Consider the following 27,923-nt stretch of genomic DNA (forward strand, 5'->3'; position numbering starts at 1 on the left):
ATAGCTGAGCCACAGCTGACTGGCCAAAGGCAATGAACACTTGCAACTGCACCTGCACTTTGTGCTTGGAATATAAACTGCTGCAGCAAGGTAGAGACTGAAAATCCAAGTCCTTGTCGTTCCATAGCAGGTACTCAAATAGTCTGACTTTGCACTTTCAGCAGGCAGCTCTCAGTTACAAAATACCTAATATCTACTGCACTGCCGTGAAAACAAATTTGTTGATGTTTCTGAAGCAGTTAGATATGATATCTTGCTGAATGCCATGAACTCAAAAGGGGTTTTAGTCGTTTTGCTCTCAGAACTTTGTTTAAATCCTATGTGCTAGAGAAGATCTAAGTTCATCCACTGAGCAGAAGGACAAAGCTAGGTATGAAATATTTATCTTTCCAATTGCAGAAATTCTGTGACAGGAATCTTGTGAAAGAAATGATATCAGACCCATTGTATGGGTCAGAGAATGAAAATTAAAACTTCAGTGTCGACCCTTGCATGGGCACTTCTTCAGTAAATATGATACAGTAGTATTTGAATGTAGTTTTTGTACTCAAACAATACATTTACAGTCACCTTCATGTAGTCTACCAAAAACCTTCTCAACTGAAAACATGTTATTGTTTTAACTAATAGTCAGCCACAAGCCCAATTAAGCCAGAGAGAATCTTGTCTATAGAAAGCTTTTCTTGGAATAAGTGGTTTATTTGATTTGGCTTCCTTTGTTTTTGTTTTTTTTTTTTTTAACAGGAAAAATTATGAAACATGTGAACATCTCTCATCATCTTTATAATCTGCAAACCCTTCTGGATGGGCTTAGCAGCACATCCCTGGAGAGACAGCAGGTATGTATGTGTGGGAGCTGGGGAATGTCTGAGATGCTGGCTGATGACCTGTTGTCAGATGCTTTTCAGAAACAGAGTTCAGCAACCCTTCTGATGTTGGCAGCCTTTTAGTACAGGAAATTTTAAAATAATTTTTGTTTGGAAAACAAAAGGAATGTAAGAAGAATAGTATTTTAAAACTTTTTTTTGTTTTCTTTGCCTTCTCTTAGCTTTCTGCTCCTTGTTTACAACTTGGAAGCAAGGGAACCACATTCTTTCACCCTGTGAAAGGTTTAAAACAGGTTAAAGCACCAGCTTAGGATTTTTCTTCAGTAATAAGCAACAAACCAAGCTAAATCCTTTCACAAAACAACAAATTTAATCAGACAGGCAGCTTTGCAGCCAATCTGCTGCCCAGTGCAGTGGCAAAGGCACAGCTTTGGGGCCACAGCTGCTCTGCAGGGACACTGGCAGTGCTCCAGCCTGTTGGGAACATGCAGCAGAGTGTGGGACTGTCCCACTGCCGCTCAGCGTTGGGAAACTATTAGAGGAATGTGTGGTTCAACAAGCCTCCACACACATGCCTCTGCTTTTTCCCTCGAGATAAGATTTCGTGTTATGAATTCTCAGGGCTTCCCCTGTTTTTCTGGGCAGAGGAATCCTGGCTTAACCCAGCAAATGATGAAAGGAGCCATGATGTGGGACACAGGCAGGGCTTGTCACCTGAGGCACCTGGCAGTACATCAGGGAAGGGTTGAATAAAGCAGGGAATTGTCCCTGTTGGCACAGCTGTCCCTGCAGAAGGCTCCTGCAGCCCCATCCATGTGAGGTTCAGGTCACCTGGGCTGGCTGTGAGCAGCAGAGGGGTTGCCATGAGCCCCAGCAGGCTCAGCCCTGCTCAGCTCCCTGGTGAGGATGTTTGCTCCCAGCTCTGCCCTCCCCAGCCCTGGTTAGCAGCACAGCACACTGCAGGCAGGTTGGATTGGGTTCCAGTGTGCCTGTGTGACCCCCGGGCTGCCTCTGAGTGCAGTGTCACTGTGTGCTCAGCCCTGCACCCTCTGCCCTGGGACACACCACTCAATGCACTCAGCACAGCTCTGAAAGGAAGCAACAATCCCCCACTCCACTCAGAGGCTAATGGAGAAAAGTCTTGTTCAAATACAAGTGCACGAATGCTTCAAAGTCATTTTCTTGAAAAATGCTGGGAGTAATTTCATTCTTTGCCTCAGAACCTTTTCTTACTCTTTCTTTATTTATATAAATACTTGCAACAATGGCTAATTGTCAGAAAAATGTAAGCTATTTCTTAGCAGGATTCTTGTCTGCCCATTTCTACATTCCAAACTTCTGTCTTTATAGCTGAGGTCTTGAGTAAATTATATAGATCAGTGCTGAGCTAGGTACTGCCTCCCCAGAATGAGCCTGTTGGGACTGACAAGCATTCTTGTTAAAAGCCTGAAATAAAAGAATCTGTTCCAAATTACTTACTCTTGGCTCTGGCAACTATTTTTGTGTATATATGCCCAAGTCACATTAATGTGGAAGTAATAGATCACAGAGAGCCTGTAGTGCTGTATATGATCCTTACACATTCAGACTATGGCCATGACATCATTGCCCTTGTTCTGGGCTCCAGTGATGTCAATGCCAAAAAAAAGTGTAACTGAGATCACAGCTCATTGTTCCTCTGGCTGCTGAGGCCATATTGACTCTGTGAGTCACACTCAGCATGCAGGGCTGACACATTTCCCCATCAGTGCTACTGAGCCCTTGCTTTGGGAAGGGGAGAGTGCTGCTCTGAGCAAACAGGGGAGGAGTGGAGGAGCATTGCAACTCACAGACTCACTAGCATCCCTCAGCCCTTCTGAGTTCATTCGTCTGTGGCACAAATACAACAACAGGAGGATCTTAAATTGTTAGAAACAGAGGATTGTCCTGAGGCTTATCTATGACAACTGCTATTTGTTGGTGAATCCTAATGCTAGGCTCGGGCTGAGTACAAGATAGAAGGAACTAACTTGGACACTGTGCTTTCCTTTCTGTTTTATTGGCTGGCCAGCAAGGAGGCCCAGAGGGATGGAGAGCTATAGGGACAGAACTGCTCTACAGGCCTCAGCTGGAGACAAAGGAGCTGAAAAAGCCTTGAGCTGGGCCTAATACTGACCAACATATGCTAGCACATATGGGAGGGTTTGTGTAATAAAACAACAGCATCATAAAAATGAGGACAATGTGGATGCCCAAGTGTGAAAAGCTGTGCCATAGTAGATGGCCACCCTTAGCTTCATGTAATAGTTTGCAGGTTTGGCTGATGAAAACATAAGAAACTAGAGGACCAGGGAAGTCTGGTGAAGAAGTTGTCTTTGAGCAACAAAAAGCCAGGACCCAGTGAGGATTAGGAGTACTTAACAGCAACTGCAGGTGCTGGGAGATGCCTGTCTGGAGCCACTGCAGAGGAGCTGCTAATGGAGCGGAATAGCTGTAGAAGCAGCAAGCCAGACGGACTGGCCAGGGGCTCCTGCCCTATCTCAGCTCCAGCCTGGGGAAGCCTTTGCTCCCCAGCAGGTGTGTGGCAGCTCCCCAGCAGAGAAAAAGACCCGAGTTCTCAGTGTGGCAAGAAAGAGGAAATTTATTATTTTGATTTCAATATATATAGACTTTTCAGAGGTCACCCAGATTGGTCAGCCAGAAACCTCCCCCTAGGCCTGATTGGCCAGGCCTGAACTGTCCAAATCTCGAGACACTGTTTAAAAAACATCCAAACTTTATCTTTGTTTATAAAACACAGAGGAATGTTCTCACGAGAAAGACCTGTGCTAGCCACACCCCTGAACTGTCAGCTGTGAGTGCAGTGTGTCCAGAGCAGGGGGAGCAATGGGCTGCTCTGGCAGATGTGCCAGCTAGCAATCAGAAAGGACTTCAGCAAGTATCATTTTGGGAGCTGGTGGATGCCTGTTTTGGTTATGTTCCTTTGTCCTTTTCTTCTTTATTTCTAAAACAGCACTGTTCTGATAAGCCATTTATGATTTGTGAGCAAGGAAGTAGAGCTCTCTGCACACTCAGTTAATTTATTTCTCTCAGGTTGGAAGCTGGAACACCAAATTCTGGTTATTAATGAAATTGAACTGCCCTTGCTGCTGTCAATCAGTCTGGCAGGAAGGGTGCATTCATTGCTTCCTTTATTTTTTAGATTTCCTTTCTTGTACACTCGAGGCAGAACTGAGAAAAGCTGCTTATTGCTTGTGTTTGAGCTCTTTGCAGACTTGATGAGTCTCTAGTGAAGTCTGCATGAGGAGCCCTGGGCAGGTTGGTACCACAAACCTGGGGTTGCAGTTTATATACAGGGAAAAATAAAGTGCCTGAGTCCTTGGCAGCCTGGCACTTTCACACGTCTCCTAAGCAGAGCCTGAATTCCTGACTGCATCTGAGAGGTGTTCACCCTGTGGGCTTGCAGCATGCAAAGGTGTGGATAAAAAGTAACTCACCTGAGCTGTAGCACTGGCCTAAAACAAACAACCTGAGCTTCTAAGGTCAAACATGCCCAGGCAAGACCCTGGGTAAATCTCCAGCAAGTGAAGCACACAGCAGCACTGCTGCACTGCGTGGCAGCTCCCTGTGCCAGCCAGGGGGCATGGGAGACAGGTGTGTCCCCACACTGCCATGTGTCTCTTGGACACTGCCAGGTGTGTCCCCACACTGCCATGTGTCTCTGGGACACTGTCAGGTGTGTCCCCACACTGCCATGTGTCTCTGGGACACTGTCAGGTGTGTCCCCAGGACACTGCCACGTGTGTCCCCAGGACACTGTCAGGTGTGTCCCCACACTGCCACATTCTCTCCAGGACACTGCCAGGTGTGTCCCCACACTGCCATGTCTCTAGGACACTGCCAGGGGTGTCCCCATACTGCCATGTCTCTAGGACACTGCCAGGGGTGTCCCCACACTGCCATGTCTCTAGGACGCTGCCAGGGGTGTCCCCATACTGCCATGTGTCTCTGGGACACTGTCAGGTGTGTCCTCACACTGCCACATCTCTCTAGGACACTGCCAAGGTATTCTAAGTTTCACTTGGGAGGCCCAGCAGAGGACAGAAGTGCCTTTGGTTATGTGACCACTATAAGAGGGACCAGAGGTACACTCTGGTGATGCCACAAGCATTGCACAGAGCCCCTGGGAAGGCTTTTTGCAGCTGGCTCACAGCCATTTGTGCAACAGCTTCTGTTCTGATGGCTGTTCTGATGGCTGAACTTCCAGAGCAGTATAAACAGGACCAGCAGTATGAAAATATTTGTTGTATTTGAAGCCTTTGCTGTCTAGGACTGCTTCTCACTCTCGTGTTGCTCAGAAGAGCCTGGAATGATGTCTAACATACCAGACTGCTCTCCAGCCTGAGAGACTCTCTGCAGTGCTCAGGACTGGCAGAAGCCAGTTGGATCAGGCAGAGGGAATGCAACAGACTGGCCTGAGGCTGTCCATACAGCCCTGAAGGAGCAGCTGCAGGGAAAGGATGATTTGGGGAGATAGATCCAGATCTGTGATACTTTAGTATTTGTGATAGTTCCACAAATCACTCTTTTCATCACTCACAGGATGGAGAGGCTCTCTCCAACCTAAGAACAGCAGTGCCCTTTTGGGTAACTCTCTGTGATCACAAAGACACCTTTGTCAGCTCTGCCTTCACCCCCTGGTGTTCGTACAGAGACTCTGGGGCCATCTGCCCCCATGAAGGCTGACCCCCATGTGCTGCTTTTTTTCACATGGGCTTGCCCTATTCCCATGTTTCTCTGTCCTTGCTGGAGTAAAAGTGTTTCCTAAAGTTCAGCCCAACTGACCCTCACCATTATAAGCCCTTTCACCTTGATGCTCTTATTGGATCCCCTTAAATAAGTTTACAAGGTGCTCAACCTAGTACATCTTTGACTTTCTGCATTTCCTCTTCAGAATGGTGTATTCTGCTCATTTCCCACAAAGGGGAAGACTCCATGCATAAGATGCTGCAGAGAGCCATTGCCCCCACCCAAAATCTTGTTTTTCAGAGTGACGCACACCCCGCTCTGCTATTACTTAATAAAAAGTGAAGTCACTGCTTTCCTCCCCTTCAAACTGCTCCACCCTCAGTCAGGAGGTCTGCTTCTCCACCCTTTGGCAAAACAGCTGTTTGGGGGTGGAGGTGAGTTTAGGGGTGGTGTTGACCAGCCTCTCATCTGGGGAGAAGAAAAACAACCAGTCTGGTCCTGTCAAAGGGCTACTTTAGAGCTGGGAACAGCCCTGAGAGCCTTCCCTGCTTGTGTGTTTGTGTGTTTCATGGCAGCACAAGTTAATAAGATCATCCATATCAGCCTGTGGGTCTGGTTTAGGATGCAAAGAAGAGTGTGAGCACAGCAAACCCCTTAGGCTGTTCTTTACCTGTCTGTTTCCTCACTCCAGGAGAAAGTTTTCACTGGAACTCCCACCCTGATACTTTGGCAGCTGAGAAGAGGCAGAGAAGCTCTGTGTGCCTGGGGTGACGTGGGACTGTTCTCTGCCCAGACCTTGGTCACAAGCAGAGGGGAGGACAGCAGTCCCTAGGAGCTGGGTGACTTCCCCTTACCTCTCTCAGTGTGAGAAGCTGCCCTAAATACACTCCAGCATGCAGCAGTCCCTTGGGGACCATCTGCCATCTAAACATGCCTGGAACAAATGTGGTGCAGCCACTCTTCCTTCCCACCCTTGCCATGCCCTGCCCGGCATGCTGGTGGCTATTCTGGCTGTCTGCTCACTGGAGAATTCACTGCAGCACAGAAACCACAGGCAGGGGAGACAGGCCTGCATGGCATTCTCCATCCTTGGAAGAAAGAGTGATGACAACTGGGGCCACAGCATCATGGGGAAGGTTTTTGGGGAATGCACTCCGAGAGGTTACGTCGCTCGGGAATATTTGTATTTAAAAGAGGAAAACTGCAAATGTTCATTCAGAAAACAAATTGTATCACGCGAGGAAGCACAAAAAATGTGAAGGAAACTTGTCACAGTAGGGGAGGCAAATATTTCAACTGGTTCATGTAGAGGGTGACAACTGGAAGGGACCTCTCTCATAAAAAGGACAAGCAGATGGTGAGGGACAGAATGCAAAAGCAGGAGGTCTGGCAAGTGAGGAGGCAGCTGGTGGGTCTGGTGGTCAGGATGGCCAGCTGTCCTGGGTTTGGGGGACTGGACCTTCACCTGCTGGAGAGCAAATGCAGTTTTGTTCCAGCTTTGCTGGGACCAGTGGAGGAGCTCTCAGTGTACAAAACTACTTTTCTGATATCTTCTGCTTCAGGCAGTCTGTACCAATCCATGGCTTCTGTTCCACAGTGCTACAGCAATTTATTTGCCAGTCTCTGTTTTCCCTGCTCCTCAGGCATTTCCTGGCTGAAGCAGCTGTTAGCTCTGCTCTGCTCGCTCAGATGCTTTATGATCATTTACTCCTAAATAAGCAACTCAAAAGCAGCAAGGAGAGAAACTAGGGGTCTCAGGAATTTTTTCATCTGTTTATAAAAAGGTAGCACCTCACTCAAATACTAACATCCCCATTGTGCCAGAGGGACAATGATTTTCAAATGAGATGAGACAGATGGAGTGCAAAGATGTGATGAGCTAATACTGGTTAATTCCAGTGGTCTAGGACTTCAGCTTTGCATTGTTACAGAGCTCACATTCCTGGGTCAGAGAAACCATATTTTTGGGGAGGCTCAGTGGAAATGGTTTTGGGACTGTACCAAAACCCTCCCAGGATTCCAGTTTTCTTAGTCTTAGCCTCAAAGGAATTTACAGCTGGCTCAGGCAGAACTGGAAGTCCCCACAGGAAGGATTTTGTTGATATTCAGTCTTTGGAGGACAGTGAGCTTCTCTGTGAAAGGCAACACATATCTGTCCATGCCCACAGCACCACACCCACTGTGGCTCCAAAACAGATAGAGTTTCAAGGACTCACATGACCATGTCCATCTGTTCAGGGATTATTAGGACAACCTGTGGATGGGGTGTGGGGAGGAGGTTCCCCCCATTCATTCCTTCAGTTTATGCAGGATTTATCTCTGGCTGAAAGTGAAACAAGCTGCCAACACTTAAAAATTAAGGGACCTTCAGCAACCAGCAGAGCTCCCAGGAAGCAGCTCATGAGGTATTTTCTGTGCAGCCTGACTGTTTCCTGCCAGCCAGAACAGGGTGCTACTGGCGCTCTTGTCAAAGATACCCTGGTCAATCTTTTATTTCTGGTCCAACACAAAACCAGAGGTGTCTGCCCAATTAACAATGTAAATCTGGCCTCTGTCAGCTCAAGGAATAGGGCTTTCCTATCCTTGAGAGACATAATAACTACCCTTTTCTCCTCCTAAATAGCTTCCCAGGATTCCTCACCTGACTCCAAAACTTTTAAAATCAATCATCTGAAAATAAGGCTAGTGACCTGATTTCCAGGCCCTGAACTAAATTTTCTTACAGAGCAGAGCAGAGCCAGCATCTCTTCCCCACCCCTTAAGGGCCCATATGCCCTTTTACTCTCCACAGTCCCACACATCCACCACTTAGGGGATACACTTTGTGCCTGCAGAGCATCCTCTACAGGTTTGTCTGTGAAGAGGAGGGACAATCAAGACAGGGAATCCAGGAGAAATTCAGGGGAAGGAAAAGAGCCACCTGTTGCTCATGTTTCTGGGAAAATTTGGTTGAGACAGGAGGAGTCATCCCTCCCCCTTTACCTTTCTTTTGTGCCCTGTGGTGCCTCTGGACATCAGACTCGTCACCAACTGTATAGCAAACCTCATGGAAGATAAAGCATTGGCATGAATTCAGCACAGGAGTGTAAAGCAGGTAAGACTCAGAGTTCCATTAATGGGATATCTGCAGTACAAATGCTCCATGCTGCAAGCTCCTTCACTCCTGGCACGGCACTTTTATTACCACTATATTCATTTTAAACCCTCTCTGACATGCACTCAATGCCCTCTGGCAGGGACTCACCCTGCCTGTTACGTGTCAGTGTAGTGTTTGGGACAATGTGGTTTTGGTTTTTCTAACAAAGAGGAGTGCCAAAAAATAATGAAAGCGTATCAGTCATAGTCTGCATAGGAAAGGCAGTGGCCATGGGATGATAACATCTTTGGTGGTTACCATAAAATTTTAAAGAATAAGTCATTCCCCTCATATACTTTAGAAAAACCTCACAAACTTGGTATGCTAAGAACTTCTAATATGAATATATCTCCCTTATTTGGAAAAAAGAGCAAATTATGCTTCCAGTTTTATGATCCCACTTCATTTTTTGATATTTGACCTGCAGATTAGAGGTTTTCACGTCATCTGTCAGCCCACAGAGAGTATCCCAAGGTTCAGTGTGTGTGTGTGAGAGATAGGAAAGGAACATTAGGAACAGGCCAACCACAGAAAGCTAAAATTAGCTATGAGAACTGGAGTGCTGAAGTCTCTGAGGAACACTAGTCAAAGGAAGAAAATGGTTGTTTGCTAAACTCCCACTTATTCCACTGCCTCTGAGGACTCTTGGCTCACATCCCTGCCCAGACATCCTACATGGCTATTTCAGAGGATTTCCCCCTCCCCTTCCCCCTCCGTTGGCCATAATTTTCCTCCTCTGTACTGCAGGCCAGAGGGCTACGGGATTCCTGCTCCAGCACAGGATTCTGGCTGCAAACAGGAAACAGGGGGGCTCTGCAGAGCTCAGCCTCTGACAGCACCGACGTCACCCACGTGCACACGGGGATGCTGCTCACATCTGGCAATGATCAGCAGCTCCCCTCTTCCCTCCCCTTCCCTCTTCCCCAGAAGGGCTTTCAGAGCCCTACAGGGGCCATAGATCCAGTTAGAAGCAGTCTCTAGGAAGCACGGCTGTGTGAGGCCTCAGTTGTGGTGGAACATGATTTCTTGCATAATTCTTGCAGATTCTCTAAGGCCAGTAAGTTTGGGACTGTAAATCTTCACGTGACCAGAGCATATGGCCTTAGAATAAGACATGGAGTGAATTACAAAGAGACAGCCCATCCTTCAGAATCTGATTAAGGGAATCCTTTGAGAGCTATCCCTGACATGCAGCCACAGGCATGGCTTTAAAAGCTGCCCTCCCTCCTTCCCAGAAATGCCTGATGGAATAAATTGGAATTTTTTTGGTGGCACCAGGTTCTCCTCTTTTCTCCTTCCTATTCTTACAAGTCTCTTCTCAAAATAAAACCAAACAACTATGACAGCCTAGTCCTTCAGATTATAATTTCAGGGGAAAAAAGCATAAACAAATTGTTAAAAGTAATTGCATTGATACTTGTGGAAACACCTTAGAGGAGTTGGAGACATTGTCTAAACTAAGGAGTTTATTCTGGAGGAGCAGGAGGAGGAGGAGGAAATGCTCTTGCATTCACTAGGAGTGAGTATTGGTTTCCTCCAGCCAGCTCTCTGCAGGGACATTGCTTACATCCATACAGATTATGCTGTATTAGCCTCTCTAGGCTAAATTGCCATTAGATATGATGTTCAAAGGTGAAGTTTTATTCTGGATGGGGAAACCAATTTCAACAAAGTAAAAAATTCCCATCCTAGCCTTCTCCTTCTCTTTTCATGAGGCAGACTGTGTTCTTCTTGATGGTTCTGCTTCTTTGGCACAAAAGAGACTTTATGTAAGTATCAATGGGAGAAGGTTTTCTCCAGCAATGGCTCATTCAGTCTCAACACTGGGAGGGAGATTAGAAATGCCTTCAGTAGGTATTTCAGAATACTTCAGAAATACCCACAGCTGTCCTGTGAGGAAAGGGAGACCAGATTAGTGCCTTCCATCCTAGATGCACTAAGGATTTGTTGGCATTGAGCACACCTCCAGCCCTGCCTTCCCACCCCACTCACTGCTCTTGTGGTGGTTCTGCTGGACTTGAACTGAGGGAAAAAGAAGCAAGATTTTGGTTAAAAATGCTTGGTTGTAATCTAGGGAACACACAGACACAGTGAAAATGAAAATATATACGATGCTTGTCTATCTACTGTCTTTTGTACTGTCAGGTGCTGGGGAAAGTCTGCTGGAGAATCCTATCTCTGCTGGTAGAAATTGCTGTTGCTCAGCCCTTTTAAAATTTAATTATTTTCCATTAATTATCTCATGATTAAAACTGTAGATTCCTCCCCTGCATTGCATAACTTTTACACTGAGAGCACTTTCCTCACTGGCCTCTGCTAGGTGTCTGGGGAGAACCCTTCTGGCTGATGTGGTGAGAGTTCAACCTCTTCCTGCAGGAGGAGAGGAGAGAGGAGAGAGGAGAGAGGAGAGAGGAGAGAGGAGAGGAGAGGAGAGGAGAGGAGAGGAGAGGAGAGGAGAGGAGAGGAGAGGAGAGGAGAGGAGAGGAGAGGAGAGGAGAGGAGAGGAGAGGAGAGGAGAGGAGAGGAGAGGGAATGTGCTGTGCTAAGCTACTGTTGGACACCTGCTGCCACTAAAACTGTTCAGTACCTCTCCAACCTCTCAGCACTTGTGCTGAACCACTGCCTGGGAGCAGCCCAGGATCCCACAGCAGGGCACTTGGGATGATGCCAAACCCTGATCAACACTCTGTGTGAGATTTGGTGGCACAGCTGCTAAGAGCAAAGAGAGGTGTTTTCTTGCTCAAAGCACATTGTCAAGATTTGGTACCTTCACAGTTCAACTCCTGGTATGTAATCTGTACATTCAGGCTACACCTTCTGGTTCCCACCAGTTCTGGGTGGTTCTTACTGAAATACCTCCCAGAGACACACAGAAAGGCACAAGTGAGGGATAGATGCTGTCAGATTAAAGAAAAGGGGAAGAGGGGCTGTGGATTGCAGTCTCCAGTGGAGAAAGAATACTATTTTTGCACATCTGTGCTAAATCAAACACTGATTTTTTCACTCCTGACGTTAATACATTAGGTGTGGAGCCCACAATGCTGATCTGAAAAGTTCCTTTGAGGAATGCATTACTCTTCCCTTGGGAAGAGCAAGACAATAAAAAAATAAGAATCCTCACTTTAGACTGCAGATCTACCATCTCCTCATCTTTTGTCTCACACAGTATGCCAAGATTTATGGAGAAAAATTCCAAAAGAGTGAGGAAACTGACGTGCTGCCTTTTGCTCTGGAGAAGAAAGAGATCCATCCTTGAAATCTCCCATCGGAAATTCCCCAGCTTCTCCTGGCTGGGACGTGAGTCTGAGGGAAGGGCCTGATGTAAGTGAGCAGTCAGCTACTGTTTAGAGCACAGCATTGATTTGGGAAAACAGGAAGAAAAGCATTGGAAAAGTCAGTTTGGATTCAAAAGAAAAATCCTATGCTGAGGCAACAATCTCTGTTGGGATTTCCACAGAGAGGAACTGCTTCTCACTTTTGACATCGTGTGCTGGCATGCATGACAGGAATCACTGAGTTCATTCCCTGCTGGGACACCAGCCTTGTCATTAGACACTGTCCTTGTAACTAATACCTTAATTTGCAGTTTCAGGTGAGAGTCTGGTGACACCTGCACTGTGGGAATGAAGAGACTGGCTTATTCTTACAGAAAGGTTCTGAAGGTTCTGCAGGGAGAAGCAACTTGAGACAGCAACTTTTCCTGCACTTGCACCTGTGCTGCAGGTAAAGAAAAGACCCTTCCTTCAGACCTGACAGCCCAATACTATCTCTAGGCTCATTAAAGGAACAAAAAGAGGGATGCAAGCCCCCTGGTGCTGCTCTTTCTGCTTTTCACAAGTGGTGAATTCAGGGGATTCCAGCATGCTTTAAAGCCAGTGACACATCCTAGGGACTGCAGCTCTGATAGCCTTGGGATGGTCTAAGAGATATTTCTCTACCTCCTCACACTCACACAAGGTCGTGGAGGCAGCTATATCCTGACAGTGCCCTCTGATGAGAAGGAGAGAAAGATGAGAGGCTGAGACAAGAGGAAGCAGGCTCAGTCCATGCCTTCCAAAGGCTGGTGAGAGGCAGAGAGATGAGGGAAGAAGGATCTAGTGGCTCAATATGCCAAAAAGGCCAGGTCTTCAGGTCAGTCAGCTCATATTCCCAAGCAGGGCTGTATTCAGCTCTCCTGCTCCTCTGTGGCCAAACATCACTGTGAAAAGCCAGGCCAGGTCTTGAGAGAAAACCAGGAGTGCCAAAGTGGTCAGCCACCTTCAGTAAAAAAAAATTGGAAAAGATGAAATTCTGGACTGTGCCAGGGGGATTGAAAAGCACCAAGATAGTCACTCCTCCTTGCCAAGCAGAGAAAATCTCATCACAGGGAGGGCAACAATTGTGAGCAGAGAGACATGCCAGGCTGCCAGGCTCTCTGCTCAACATCAGGAAGCTGCTTGGAGCCCCACAAACACACACAGCAACCACAGTGGCCAGCAGTCAAATGCAAACCCTCAGTCAAAGACAGAGACATTTCCTGTGCAGTACCCAGAAGGAGGCACTACGAGATTCTGATATTACAGTGAGAGAGAGAATGTGTAAGTGCCATCCCACACTTGAATTTGAGCAGGACATTGAGGCTACAGGGAGAGAAGACAATGAAATCTCTGATGACCACACCAACCTTCAGGCTCCTGTCTCATCAGAAGGAGGACTTGCCCCACAGCTGCTCATGGAGCTGATGCAGGGAGCAGATGTTACTGCTTTTCTGTGTCTACCCTTCTTCCTCAAACTTCCCTCAAAGGCCCCTACAGAGGTATTGTCTTCTCCAAGTTACGTGGATAGAAACGTCAAACCTCGACTGCAGCCATGAATCTGTTCATGAACTCTGCTGGCTGCAATGCCACAGAGCTGCCTTAAAGCTCTCTTAAATATGTGAGGCATTCCAGTCATTTTAATTACTGCACATTGCATAAGCCAGAAACCAGTTCATACAAAGGAACAACAGAAAAGTGATTTTCAATTGCTCTCACTCTCCTCTGTACTTAGTGCAGCCTCCAAAGCTCTGGGAACACCAGCTCTGATTACCATTTGAAGCACTTCACCTATTTGAAATCTCTTTGTTCAGTCACTTAAAGCTACTGATGCAGTTTAGAAGGGTCTAAAAAAGAAAATCAAAACTTCAATTTGGAAGTGGCTACAGCAGCAGGAAAGCAAAACAAGAGAAATGGAAAGACTTATTAGAAACAAAAATGAGAGAAAATTAATTGCTTGGAATGAGGCACAGGCAGGTAGAACCAAGCAAATCACGTCGTGTCCTTCCCTCCCGGATTCTGTCAGACCATCTAATCCCAGCCTCCTGGCTTGAACCCTGCATGGTACTGAGCCCTTTGGCCCTGCTCCAGAAATGCACTTAAGCTTCTATTTAACTTTGTGTATGTAAATGGTTCTGTTGCCTTCATCAGAGCATCTTGTGTGCTTAAAGTAGAACATGTGCTTTAGTGTTTTGCTGGATTTGGGCCAAAGAGCGCAGTCATGTGCAGGAAACATTTTCAGCTTGATAAGGCTGTTAAAAGACATTTCCTGGTTGCTCTTCTGCAGCTGATGCCACATCACAGCCTGACTGGAGGATCCCCACACTACCCAGAGGGTGATTTCATATTCCACAACGCTTTATAATGTAATATTCCTGGAAACACATGGTGCCTCTGGTCTGCTCCCAGGCTGGGTGCTCTCAGTGGGCACAATCTGTGAAGGATCCTTCAAGAACAAGCACAGCACAGGACTGTTAGAGCTGATGAAGATTTAATGGTGTACCTCCAATGAAAAGCTTGGGAAGGGGATAGAGTGTTACCTAAGTTTGGCTTGCAGACAGGAAGGTGACATAATTCCTTTGCGACCTCAGAGAAAGAGATCAAATGGATTTTTTTGTATGTATTTATAGAATCAAAGACATTTTTGAAGAAGGAGTCTTCTCATTTTAAACAGCATATAAAGTTCACTGATACAATGGTGGAAATAATAGGAATTTTTTCAACTTGTTTCACACTTATAAATCCTAGCAAATGCAAACATTTTAAACAAAACAGTCTTCTCAGAGGACACGGTTAAAAAAGAAACAATGTACTGAAAAAGAAACAGATAATCAAGAAATATGAGAATCTTTTTCTAGTGTACTGCATGATCATTCTGTACTGTCCTACAAGATGGTATGAGTGTGCTGTAAAAAAGGACAGATAGCTCTGAAAACACCTATCCTTCCCCTCATGCTGCATAATGAGGGAAATATGCATAATGAGACCTCCCAGAGGACATGATGCTGAGCTGGTGTAAAAGATATGAAGATCTTCAAAAGAAGAAAAGTTTTTAGGACAAGAGGATGCTTTTGAGCAACTTGTCAGCTGGACAATTAGAATGCTAATGGCAAGACTCCACGCTCAGAATCAAGTCCATTTACTGTTGTGAAATTAAGATAGGAAAGGTCCTTACTTCAGAAGCTTTAAAAGTTAGTATATTGTTAAGGAGGTGGCAGGGCTGTTGATCTGCAGGTGGAATTCTCCTGATTTCATTCATGCCATGCTCACTTTCAGCCAGCTAAGATCTGGTGAGGAACTGGAGTGTTACCAACCACTACATGTGACCTTTGTCAGGGTATTTTTCTCTGGTGGCAGTGGGGTCTCTCTTGCTCTTTCTCTCAACTCTCCACCCTGGTATGTTTGGGTTTATTTTTTTGCCAGCAGTTGCTGCAGTTTGGTGAAACCCTTCTGCACTGAAGCAGCTGGCATCCCTCACAATGAAATGTGATCAGAAAGCAAGTGAACATGCCTTTAGTTCCTCTCTCAGTCTCTGCCCCCGCTTCCAGGATGGTCTTGTGGAAGGAAAATGATGATGTTAATGTGCTCCTGATATAAACCAATGTGAGTATCTGTGCAAGCAGAAGGTAGTTCTCCTTCCTGAAACTGAAATGAGACACGCAGCTGAACACGTTTCCTTTTCCAAAGCATCGGTTCTTTAGGGCTGCTGAGGCTGGAGCATCCCTTGCAGCGCACTGCCCCCTAGCCCTGCTCGCGCACATCCTGCAGCATGCAGGGGACAAGGACAGCTCAGCCACCAACACCTGCGGGACCTGCACAGCCCTGGGAATGTTCACACCAGCTCCTGAGCCAGCCCAGCCATGCCTGACTCGAGCACCCGACAGGATCACAGCGTGAAGTTGCTCGGGAAAGCAGAGAGATCCGTAATTGTGTCCAGCAGTGTGGGGCTTGATGGAGGACTGGAGTAACAGATTTCTTTATTTGGTGGCATTAACCAAAGTGATCTCCAATTTTCTCATATGAAGATCAAGGTCTCTATTTTCTCCTTCCACTGCCACCTTTTTAATGGCCATATAAGGCTTGCAGTTTTATCTGAGCAAAGAAGTGGAACGATAGTTTGTATTTTATTTTTTTCCCTTTGCAGTTTCTCCCATGCAGACAGAGCATAGAACATGAATTCAGAGACAATTCTCCTTTCAGTTCCTTCCTCTGTTACTCTGACACCATTATCAATATTTTCTCATATAAATAAACACTCAGAATCCTTGCCTAGCTCTTTCAGAATTCACTTTGCTGGTAGATCTTAAAGGAGTGAGGCTAATTTGAATATCTAATGGATATTATCAGAGGATAACATAGACTATCTCTATTTACAGATGATAAAATGAGTGTGCAGACAGATTAAACTATTTAACAGAGGCCTTGAGCAGGCCACTGGCCAGACTGAGCTTTCCTGAGTATGACTTACCTGTACTTCACAAAAATAATGCACTCTGGTTTCTGTGTGTGGAGTGTACTCTTTAAGTGGCAAATAAATATTGTTCTTATTGTACAGTATCCAGTCCTGGTCGAAAAAACTGCATCCCTACTACTGTAGAGAAGTTCATCTCTTTGAAAAAGAAAATTTAAGTGTAAAAAAAGCAGGTGAATCAGCTAAGCCCTGAATAAACACAGGTACTACTACTGCAGGCAATGATAATAAAAGCACTAAGAGTATTTCTGGATCACCTCCCAAACAGTGGTATAGAAGTTAGTGATAAGCCTTGCCATACAGACAGCCTGCACACTGTCACTCCCAAGGAGATGTGTCCTACCCTTGGATCAAGCTCTGTCACTCCTTTTCGTCTGATTACTTCTCTGGATTATACCAGAAAAGTGAACTAGTTCCTGCAATCAGCACAAACGTGGTGTCATTTTAACAAGTTTGGTCAGCCTCACTGTAAAAAAGCTACTTCCATGCCTTGGAGGGGCCCTTCCTCTCCTGCTTCAGAAACTGAGAAAGTGACTTTAGCGTTTGTTTTTCAGTCTCCTCTGAATGTTTCCTGCATCTGTGTATCATAGACACTCAGCATTTACACAGCACCCAACAGCTTCAAAGCTTATTACAAAGCATTTGGCTTGTTAGTCCTCGGAACACACAGGAAAGGTGTTATTAGAGAAATGAAGAAACATACTCAGGGGGAGTTACTTGGCCAGAGAGCGAAGGGAGGTGGTGCAGGAGCTGTGATTATAATCTGGTTGTGTGTGGGCCAAACTCTCCCTTATTTACACCAGTGTCAGGCTCGGGAAGAATTCCTCTTCTCTCAGATATTGATCTGAGATGTTGATAGGCCAGGTGTATCATGATGTTGGTGGATATCAAACTTTTTACAACAACAAAGGAAAAATGAGAGTGTCAGACACACCTCATTTTAATTCCATGTCACTCCCCTGATGTCACATTACTTCGCTGATGTGAAGAGGTTCCTTGTTCCCACCCAGTGAGACTGAAATGACAGTCCAGCCAATCTGATGGATCCAGCTTCAGCTGCAGTGCCTTGAACAGACAGTCCAAGCACCTAAAGCATTTTTTGCATAGGGCTCCTCCTGTTGCAATTTGGGCCCAATGATTCAGGCACTGACGTGTCTAAATTGAACGACCTATTTAACACTCTGGCTCATACATACTTACAGGACCCGTTAGCACCTCAACCCCATCTGATTTTTTCAGTGTTCACCAATACACATTCCTGAGCAGCTCCCATCTATTATCCCATTGCACAGGGATTTGAAGCACCGTGAGGCAAAGCTGTCACACAGGTTGTCTGTGTGCAACTTGTGTTTTCCACTGCTGGCATTGTAATCTTGATCCCTACTGACTACACCCATCTTGAAGCTTTTGCCTACTGATGCTCCAAATAAAAGCCTCTGCTTCCATAAGACAGGAGATTTTAATTTTATATGGACGGTATGATTAAAGAAAAGGTGCAGGCAGGCTGTGCTTCACCCAGATGGAGCAGAATTGTAAATCTAAAGACTTAGCTGAGTATATAGAAATTTAGGACAGCTGGTCCCTGGCCTTTAATACCAGCATAATTTATAACTAGACACGCTTAAGTCTTGTAAACCCCGTGGAAAGTACTCTGACATTATATACACTGGTTTGATACTGTGATTAATCACCCCTCAGTCCCCTTTGGAGGATAATAAGGCTGTCTGTATCACACAGCTGGCAATCTCCTTCCTTACAGTCCCAGCTCTTCTATAACATTTACATTTCTGCAGCTGATAGAAATTTATGGCTCTGAAAGGGGATAAAGGAAAACAAAACAAACAGGACATTTCTATAAATTCCACTAAAGCTGCTCTGCTAAAATATACTTTGAGATTAAATGTTGGGAGTGCCCGGCTAGATAGAACACTGCTTTTTTCAGCTTGGTTTTAGCAGTTTCTGACCCCTTTCTGACCGAAAGGCCAGAGAAGGGGAATCGCTGGGCTGTGGAGAAGGAGCATTCGAGCAGGATTAAAAACATTCAGGGCAAAATCCTGGTTTACAGTTCAGACAGGTCTTGTCCTGCTATTCCCCCATCCTCTCTCTGCTGCCTGCTGGGAGAGGAAAAGCAGGAGCACACTGCACTTGTGCGATTCCCGAGCGCTGTCTGAGAGCGCTTTGGAACGGTGCGAACAGCGCCCACCGCCCCCAGCTTACAGTCACTGTGCACACAGCCCGGCGGGCTCAGGGAAACAGCCCAGGCTGTCCAAGGGAACCGCAGTGCCCTGCGAGCGCTCTCCAGGTGTCCCTTCGTGTCCCTGCCAGCTCCTGGCTGGGCTGGGATGGGGTGTGCTGGGACAGCCTCGGGCCGACACTGCCGCTGGCATCAGGCACAGCTGGCACGGGGTGAGGATTGCCCCGGGGCAGCGGAGCGGGCCGGAGCCGTGTCTCCATGCCGTGTCCCAGCACCGGCGCTGCCCGCAGCCATGTCCCGCGGCCCTGTCCCGTCCCGCAGCCCTATCCCGCAGCCCTGCCCCGCAGCCCCGTCCCGCAGCCCCGTCCTTGTCCCGCAGCCCCGTCCTTGTCCCGCAGCCCCGTCCCGGCGCTGCCCTCACCCCGCCCGCCGCGCTCCCTCACTCTTCCCTACAAGGCGCGGCGGGCTCGGCCCCGCCCCGCGCGCTCGCGCCGATGAGGTAATGCGGGGCTGCCATTGGCCAAGCGCGGCGGCGCCCCCGGGGCGCGAGCGGCGCGAGCCGAGTATAACTCCGCGTGCCGGCCCCGCCGTGCCCGCAGCGCTCCGCGCCTCAGCTCCCCTCAGCTCGGCCGGCACCGCTCTGCACCTCCGCTCCCCTCAGCACCTCCGCGCCGCTCCCAGCAAAGGCTGCGCTGCAGAGCCAGCGAGAGAGACGGGGCAGCGCAGGCAGCCGCGGCGCGCGGGCTGTTAGAGAGCGAGAATAAAGTTAGGCGAACCCAGCAGCGGTCGCCTCCCGCTCCGCAGAAGTGAGGAGGCACCTCGGGGGCAACATGACGGCGTGGCTGAGCTTCCTCGTCGTGTTCCTGTGCGGCTGGAGCCTGCGGGACTTGGTGGTGGAGGCTTGCACTTGCGTCCCAATCCATCCGCAGGACGCTTTCTGCAACTCCGACATCGGTGAGTGCCGGCGGCCCGGGGCGGAGGGCTCGGGGACCCGCGGGGTGCGGGAGCAGCCGGGTGGCACCGCAGGGCGCCCGCTGGGGACAGAGGTGCGGCGGGGCAAAGCGGGCAGGGTGACCTGCCAGCCCAGCATCGGGCTGGGCTCCTCGCTGCCGCACTCGCCCGGGTTGGTAAGGGCTGCTGGCACACCCCCGCCCAGCCCTGTCCCACGGCAGCAGCCTCAACCAGAAGTACCTTAAAGAAGTCAGCAATTGTTAGGGTGGCATGTTCCCTACTGCAGGGCAGAAACACAATTGGAGGTGTAGGCTGCCAAGATTTCCTCCTCAACTTGGTGACAAGATTAGGATGGGTTCTGCCGAGGCAGGAAGCAGCCCGTGGCTGGAGGTGCTGCTCCCAGCCTTGTGGAGCTGTGCCTGTGAGGCTGGCAAGGGCTGCAGGAGCAGCGCCGAGTGTCTCCAGGCTTTCTGCATGCTGCGCTGGGATCCTGGCAGCTGGGGGAGGTGTGCAAAGCTGCACGCTTTTGGGAAAGTTGGAACACTTCTGCTGGATCCTGACTGGTGTTTTCCACTATGGGTTTCAGCATCCCTAGGGCTCTTGGTTACACTAACTTTAGGTAGGCGACAAGGACAACACCAAAAATCTCTGAGGAGGAGGTAATAGAGGCTCTGCTCACAAGTTTGTTGGCTTGTTTGTAGCCAAGGGTGGGTAACAAAACATGGTTGCTGCTTGGTAACTCTTCTGTGGCAAAACATACGAAATCAATTAGTGGTGCCCTCTGAGTTCACACTGGACACATGTCCATGTAATGGTAAATACAGGCTGTCACCTCAGCAGTGCTGAGTGGGTGGCACAAGGGAAGTCTCCTGCCTTCTCTGTAGTAGCACAGCATAAAAGAGGCTGGGGATTTCACACTGCTGGTCCCCACACGGTACTGACTCCGAGTAGAGTCTGCAAAGAAATCCTCCTGGCAGCTGCTGTGGAAGTCAAATAGAAAATAATTCTCACTGCAGCAGAATGCCCATTGCTCTGAATGCCTCCAGTAGCCCTTTCAAGTTAGCCAAGGTTAGTGGCAAAAGATCTATCTCTTGCCTTCAGTTCTACAGAAACTGCAGTTGTGCCTGGTTATTGATGTCTACTTTATGTAGTGTATCTGCTCTTGAATGCCAACAAACCCCTTACATGTTAAAAGTGCTGTGAAGTTACAGTTTGCTTCAGTGATGATAGCCTGGAAAACATTTATAAAACAGTTTTATGCTGTTGATTTCATCCAGAAAACTAAAGTATTCAAAGTTCTGTTGCCATTTTCATAGTTTGGATCAACAAGTGTGCCACCTAAGTGTCAACTGCCAGGGAGATTGTCCTTTCTGTGAAAGTGAGACTGGGAAACTCTTTTTTCACAGCAAAAGCTGATGGCAGCATGTGGCCTTCATTAGCTGCATTTTAGGAGAAGGATTGCTTTCTTGCTCTGGTTAGATCATATTTTAATAGATTAGGGGTAGTTTTCAGTTCAACTTTTTAAAATGGCATTAAATACATTTTTGTAGTGAATACACACTGACAGTATATTTTTACTAGATGCGTAATTGACTTTTAGTAAACTACGACGTTTCATATAACAGTGCTTCTAAACTTCAGGGCATGAAGTTTTTCTGTTTTCTCCTCTGATTTCTGGTTGAGTTCAAAGTCTTCTTCATCTTTCCTTTCTCTTTTCTGGGCTCTTCATTATATCTCAAGGCTTGGCTTTGCTCTGAGACAAAGCAGTTCAAAAAGTTGATGTCTCCGGGGCTGTCATGCCTCCAGACATCACAGCAGTGCAAAGGAGGAGAAGCTTGAGGGGAAAGAACAACCCATTGCAGTAAATGACTGGAATGCAGGTTTGGTTAATACTGCAGGTCTCTGATGGGTTCAAGCAAAAGTAAATCCTTATATTTGCTAGAGCTGTCTGGAAAATGTGATATTTCTGCAGGCTGATTTTAGGTAAATGCTGTGGTGTTCTTCTTTAGAAAACACACTAAAGCTTTCTGGCTTTGGAGGAGTTAATCATCTCCATGGAAACTGATGGCAGTGTACTAGTGCAGTGTTTAGACAGTGTTTAAACTGCACGCTGGGTTATAAAATACATTGTGGGGAAGAAAGGGACTTGGCAGCAAGTTTTTATCGCTCTTGAAACTCCTGACAAAATACCAGCTCTGAAGGGAGGAGTCAGTGCAGTACGGGCTGGAGCAAAACAGGATTTTAAAATAGCTCCTAAAACAATATAAGAAATTAACTAGCTAGGTGGCAGCCTAGGAGAGGCTTTCCTGTTCAGAAGCACTGAATTTTGAAGACGAAAACTTTTAATTGAGGACTGTAATGCAAACTTCTACTGTTGGTGTTTCATGCATAACCAGTGAAGTCCTACTCTCAAGTTTATTCTGATCTCACTGGACATTTAATTTTTCATTTTCCACTGTCTCAGTTCTGACACAGCCTCCCAACCCTGCAGTCATTAGAAGGCTTTAATCTTTACAGAAACAAATGGTCAAATAAACTCACTGGAAAGGACAGGGTTTTAATGTGTGCATCCTTTGAAAGTGAAGGTTGTGGTCTTTGAAGGAAGCTTGAACTTCATGAACAACAATATATATACATCTTTGATTTAAAAAAAGGTACTACTGCTACATTGGTCACACGGGGTTTTTTCACTCAGCCAAAGTGCTCCAGCATGATGAATGGAGCAAAAGTGAAGAGGTGTGTCTTATCTGGCCCTGTGGGGTCAATCAATAATAAAATTGTTATTTTAACTCTTGGCTCTCCTTCTTTAACGGAATCAGTAAGTGCCAGAAGAGGCAGTACCACAATTGGCCAAACAGCAACTGCTATGATTTGCCATCTGAACTTTGCTTCCTCTGCTTCTGCCCTCTGCCTACGACCTCTTCCAGATGTGAATATTTTTCTTTTGTTTGAATTAAGAGACCTTTTGAAAGAACAGACACCAGGCATGCTTTGTTCTTTTGTGACAAAGCTGTGACATTTCCAGCTGGACATAGCTGACATGAAAGGGACTTGTTTGTCCTTTTTTTGCACGAACAGCAGGAACTTTTGAGCTTGGCTGCTGAATGTTGAGTTCACAGATTTGGAAAACACCTCCTGCTTGGCCCCCTCTGCCCCACATCTCCTTTCAAACAAAAAAAAAAAAAAAAAAAGAGGAAGAAAATACTGGAAATTGCTGACTGCATTTTGACAAACCAGTCTGCAAGTATATAGTACTTTGTTCACTCCACAGCTGTCTTCTATCTTGTGCAAAAACTTTAGGAAAGAGCTGTGGAACTATTAGATGTCTCTTATCTAAGTTCAAAGGAGCTCAAAATACCGTTCCTTTGTACCCATGGAATACCATGGTTTGTGTTGGGGGAAGAAATACCTGTATCAGCAAAGATGCCAGTGGGTAGTGCTCCTGTCTGTTCTAAATAACCTCCCTCTTGGTGAGATGGAGTTGGCAAGCTGTGAAGGTGAAGGTAAGTTCTTCAGGGTCCTTGGTTCTGGGGAAGCAATTCTTTATTCCATCCTCCAATACCCACAGCACTGAGTTCACAACACCTGCAGTCCTTCCCATGCTTTGGACTGAGAATGTGAGAGAAGAGCAAGAAAGAAGAAGCAGAGGAAGAAATTGGTGAATTTGTTTGGCCCAAAGTCTAAGCACCTAATTGAAAATCTGCCTTTCACTGGTTTTCTTGAGTTGATCACACCTCACTATTAAGCTGAAAGAGATATGCAGAACGACTTGATCATACATGGGATTTTGAACATGCATTCTTTACTTTGCTGTAGTGACATCCAATATGCTGTCTTAGCCTTTAAGGCTGACAGGTAAGGTCTGCCAGACTAATTTAAAAGTTATTAATAAACTACCTCCAATTAATTACACCAATCTTTAGAGTTGAGATGAATTTAAAAGAAATTTTTTTCAGTTACATGTTGTGGTAGTGGTGGCAAAAGTGTATCCACTTTGGAATCAGACTTTTGTCAAGGAAGTAATGATGTGATTTTATTTTTAGACTGGACTTCCCTTGGAGGCATTTTAAAAGCAGGAAATCTGAGAAGCATCCCGTAAAGCTTAAAAAAATAATAGAAAAAAGTACTGCAAGTTTCATTTTATGTGGGAAGAAATTGAGATCTGTTTAACTTCTATGGATTTCCAGTGTCCATGGTAAAAACTTTTGTTGAAAGAGAATGTTCCTTATGACTGGTCATGTTTCCTGACAGAAGGGTGGCCACTCTCAGCTGAACTATGCTATTTAGTAAAAGTGGAAATGGAAGTTGTTTCTTTTTGGTTGGTTTTTTTTTTGGTGTGGTTATTTGCAGTTTAAGTCCTTACAAGAGTAGTGGGATCTGGAGTTAGTCACTTCTCCAAATGTATGCATTAAAAAATAAAAGTGGTGGAAATTACTGTTTGGAAGATGTAGTGCAGAACATTGTATCTTTTTATTATTGCATATGCTTATTCCAGATTTCCTGCAGGAAGTATCTCCAGCAAGGCCTCTGAGCCAGCAGAGAGCCAGATGTTCTAACCCTAAGCCTTGGAGCTCCTTGCTTTATGTAGACATTTCTTTCCCTCTTATTTTCACTGATTTTCCACATGTTCTTTAGAACTCTCCACCTGCCAATTGCTCCTCTGATGTTTCCGGAAAGAAGTGGGCTGGTGGGAAATTAGTTATGTACAGCCATATGCAGCACTAGTGTTTTTCATCTGGCTTTGGGAAGGACCTGCCTTATTCATGTCTGTTTTTCAGGATGAGCAGATCTGATTGTTTGACCATAGGAGAAGTTGCACAAGGTGACAAATTCATTCTCGGACTTCACGTTTTCCAAGACACTAACTGCAGTCAGTCCTGCCCTTTCAGAGTTTCTCAGATGTGGCAGCTGAGTTGCATCTGTTGAAACGGATCTCTGTATTCAAGTGCAATCCCAGCCATGGTGGGTGGGGTCAGGAATTTTTAGTAGAAACACTCATTGAGTCACCTTGCCCAAAGTTGGATGTTAGAACTATTAAGATGAAAACTTAGTTTTATGATGAAACAGTGTTGTCTAAGGTCATACTTCTGTTTCCTCCCATCTCCAATACCATGTGGTGCTCTTATGTAGCCCAACCAAGCATGCATCACTGAAGGAAGGAGCCTGTTTAGTCAGGGCAGGAGGTCTTGGAATTAAATGAAACTTCCACTAGGTGTTCTCTGGGAGTTTGTAAGAGCTGGTAAACCTGAGAGGACAGCTTGGTTTGAGTTAATAGGCAAGACCAGGCATGCTGTGTTTGCTAGCTCTGAACCAGACTAAGCTAAAGAACTTATTTTCAGTCCTAATAATTTCTGCAGTGCCTGTGTTTCAGTTTCCCTATAATTATGATTTTTTTTTTCTCATTTCAAGATGAAGAGGCTTTTGCTCTAATATGCTGCTTATTGCTGTAGACTTTCAGGGTATGATTCTGTCTTTCAGATGATAATATAAATTGGAAGCAAATTATACTGGTAAAATGATAATAGTGTAGAAGATGAGAGGAAAATTATGCCTTCAAGCACCAATTAGTTAAGTAAATGCAGAGTTCATTAAACTTAAAGGCCTACTGTAACTCATGTAAACCTCTGAAGAACCTCTACATGTGACACTTGAAATTTTACTGGCACAACTTTATTGGACTCTAACTACTCTTCAAGCTAACTCTCCTTACATAGACTTCTCTGGGACAAGGCTGACCAGGGCAGCTGACTACACTTGAAGCTATTGCAAGATTGTTTCAACTTTTCCACAGCTTTGTGGCTCTGAGCACTCTGCAAATTGCTGAGATGGAGGTCAGCCTATTTGATAACTCAGGGCACATGGGAGGGATGCACTCTGCTGGGCCTTTGTCACCTCTCTGCCCACCAGTGGCACCACCACCAGTGTTATTTGGCTATAGTGGGCCAGGTCCTTGTTTAAAACTAGGGCTAAATTGGCTCTGCATTGGAATAGCTTGAGGAAAGAATGTTAACCAGTGTGAATTTCCAATTTCTGCTATTTGCAAGTATTGGGCTTGTGCTGGGCCTGAGGTAAATGAGACCAAGGTGGGTTAAATGGATTTACACCCTCTTACACAAGATTTAAAGTCTGTCCTAGTAATTAATATGGAGAGGAATTGCTGAACCTGCCTTGTAAGCCTCATGCTTTGTGCAAGGCAGGTGCACTGCCACTTGTCTCATCAGTGTTTCACCACCTTGTATCAGAGTTGGATTTGACTTGATCGTTTCAGGTTTCTAAGAGGAATGTTACAAACACTAGAGAGCTTAAAAGCTATTGTCAAAAGCAAAGTTGACATTCTACTGTAATGTGAAGTGGTTCTCTTGAGTGACCAGAGTGAAGACAAAGTGCATTAACTGGCAGTGTCTAATAACATAAAAATGCAAGTAATTTCACATAACCCTGATTACTTTATTTAATCAAAACTTCTGCCAGCTAGAAGATAGTGGGAGTCTTCTGGAAACAGCACAGAAGTCTCTTGAGTTGTGTGGTGCTAAAATTAATGTGGACTATGAATAGTCCAAATTCCTGCTAGTGTTTATATAAGTCCTTTCTAAAGGACAATTTGAGCTCTTAGAAACAGTATACAGACAGTAAAACTCAAGTTAAATAGCAGAGAGGTGCATATACAAAAAATGATATCAAACCTCATAAAAATCAGCTATGGTTGCCTGCAATGTAGAATCTCATTTTTGCTTTATGAAGGAAGGAGATGATTTGGAGTGTCCCTCCTGGGACAGAAATGTGCCAAGAAACAGCAGAGAGCAGTGCTTGGAGAGTAGGGAGGCCATTGTCAGCTTAGGGAGATGGTGTTGGGCTGGAGCTAGAGGTCTGTGTTGGAGGGCTCAGCTTTGACAACTTCTGTCTTTATTTCGGGTTGGGGAAGAGAATGGCCACAGCAAGAGGCTCAGTGGCTAAGCTGTAACAGGAGAAGGTATTTAGGAGCTGCAGGAGTGGCAAAGGCCCTCCAGAGACTATCTCAGAGTATGAGGAGTTCAGGAGGATTCTGGAGAAGGCAGAGGTGCAGTGTGGAAGCCTCAGTGAAGAGCTGGTACAGGCTGGTCAAGCTGAGAGGAGTCACCAGCTGTGACACATGGCAGGCCAGCCCATCTGGAGCTGTGGGAACCATGTGGGACACGCCTGAGGTGGATCTTATCCATCCAGGAGAGTGAGGGTGTACTTGAGCTTCAGGGAATGCTTCAGTAGGAGAGCCCCCATAAAACACTCTGCTGTTCTACTGACTGATCTCTAACAGCCTCTAGCATGTTTGTTTCTGACTGGCAATCAAGGCTTAGGCTTTGACAAAACCTGGCTGTGGACAGAGCACATGCCCTTTACTCTATTTGGATTTCAGCCAAGCTGTTGCCTTCCTCCATTGAGATGAATGCAAAGTTCCTTCAAATAGCCCTTGAAGAAATGCAGGTTGTATGGGTGTGTGTGCAGGGCTTGGTCTTTCATTTTTGCCAGGTGAGTTATAAGGAAAATACTGCTTAGCTGGAAAATTATTCACATTGAGCAGTAGGAGAAGCAAATAAAATTAAACTATGTAAAACATATTGTCTAAAGGTACTTTTGAGATGAATGATGTAGTAGCCTGCCCCACTGCAGCCAGGAGATAAAAGGAGAGTGTGCAAATGGCAGAGCCATCATTGTTCAACACACTGTTATTGATCCTGGGCAACAATACTTGCTAATAAAAATCTACAATCTTCCTTAGCTACCCATCTGTTTCTAAAGTGTCAGAGCACTGTAATCCTGCTAGTTCATAATAGTTTAGATCTAGTTTGCTGGGGAGGTGAAAAAAGGTATGTTAAAGGACCCAAGAAGGAAAAAGAGACTCCATAGATTTTTCCTTTGTTAATTCCTTGATTTTGACATGAAAAGGTCCAGCTTTCTGCTGGTCTGCATGATCACTGGTACTTCAGCAAAGCAGCTATAAATTGCACCAAATTTGCACAAAGCTTTAGCAGGTAGCAATGGTTACACCAGGTGCAACAGCATGAAGGTAACACATTATTATTTCTTGCTCCCTACTGATTCATTAAAAAAGAAAAAAAACCAAGTCACACAACAGCACATAGGAAACAGGAGTACTTCTATTCCACAGGGCTATATTCAAAATGACCCAAGCTCCTGCTGGCCTAGAATGAAGGACGTGAATTTGAACTCCCTCATGCTGCATTGTAATTACAGTATGGAGATTTCAACATCTGTTTCCTTTTCTCCATGTTTCCCTCAGTATTGGGTGTTACTGCAGTGAAGTCAGCAGGGAGGCCTGCTGGCATTA

At 45.9% G+C, this 27,923-nt stretch overlaps 2 protein-coding genes and 1 long non-coding RNA gene across 3 annotated transcripts in view; 2 read left to right on the top strand and 1 right to left on the bottom strand.

Moving 5' to 3' along the window:
• The window catches only part of SYN3 (synapsin III), a 191,476-nt gene that overhangs the window by 73,268 nt on the left and 90,285 nt on the right, over positions 1-27,923 (bottom strand). The window lies entirely within an intron of this gene.
• Positions 305-16,745, top strand: LOC146442885 (uncharacterized). The gene is made up of 4 exons (XR_014849484.1): positions 305-370; positions 745-839; positions 12,278-12,414; positions 15,408-16,745. It is a non-coding gene; the product is annotated as an uncharacterized LOC146442885 (long non-coding RNA).
• TIMP3 (TIMP metallopeptidase inhibitor 3) overlaps positions 19,233-27,923 on the top strand; it is a 37,394-nt gene continuing 28,703 nt past the window's right edge. The window contains exon 1 of the mRNA XM_085049700.1: positions 19,233-19,603. Within this exon, the coding sequence (XP_084905826.1) occupies positions 19,480-19,603 (124 nt within the window). The 5' untranslated portion in view covers positions 19,233-19,479. The remainder of the gene's footprint in view (positions 19,604-27,923) is intronic.

The sequence above is a fragment of the Lichenostomus cassidix genome, chromosome 1Ab, assembly GCF_008360975.1.
Source record: "Lichenostomus cassidix isolate B80296 chromosome 1Ab, HeHo_3.0, whole genome shotgun sequence".
Lineage (NCBI taxonomy): Eukaryota > Metazoa > Chordata > Aves > Passeriformes > Meliphagidae > Lichenostomus > Lichenostomus cassidix.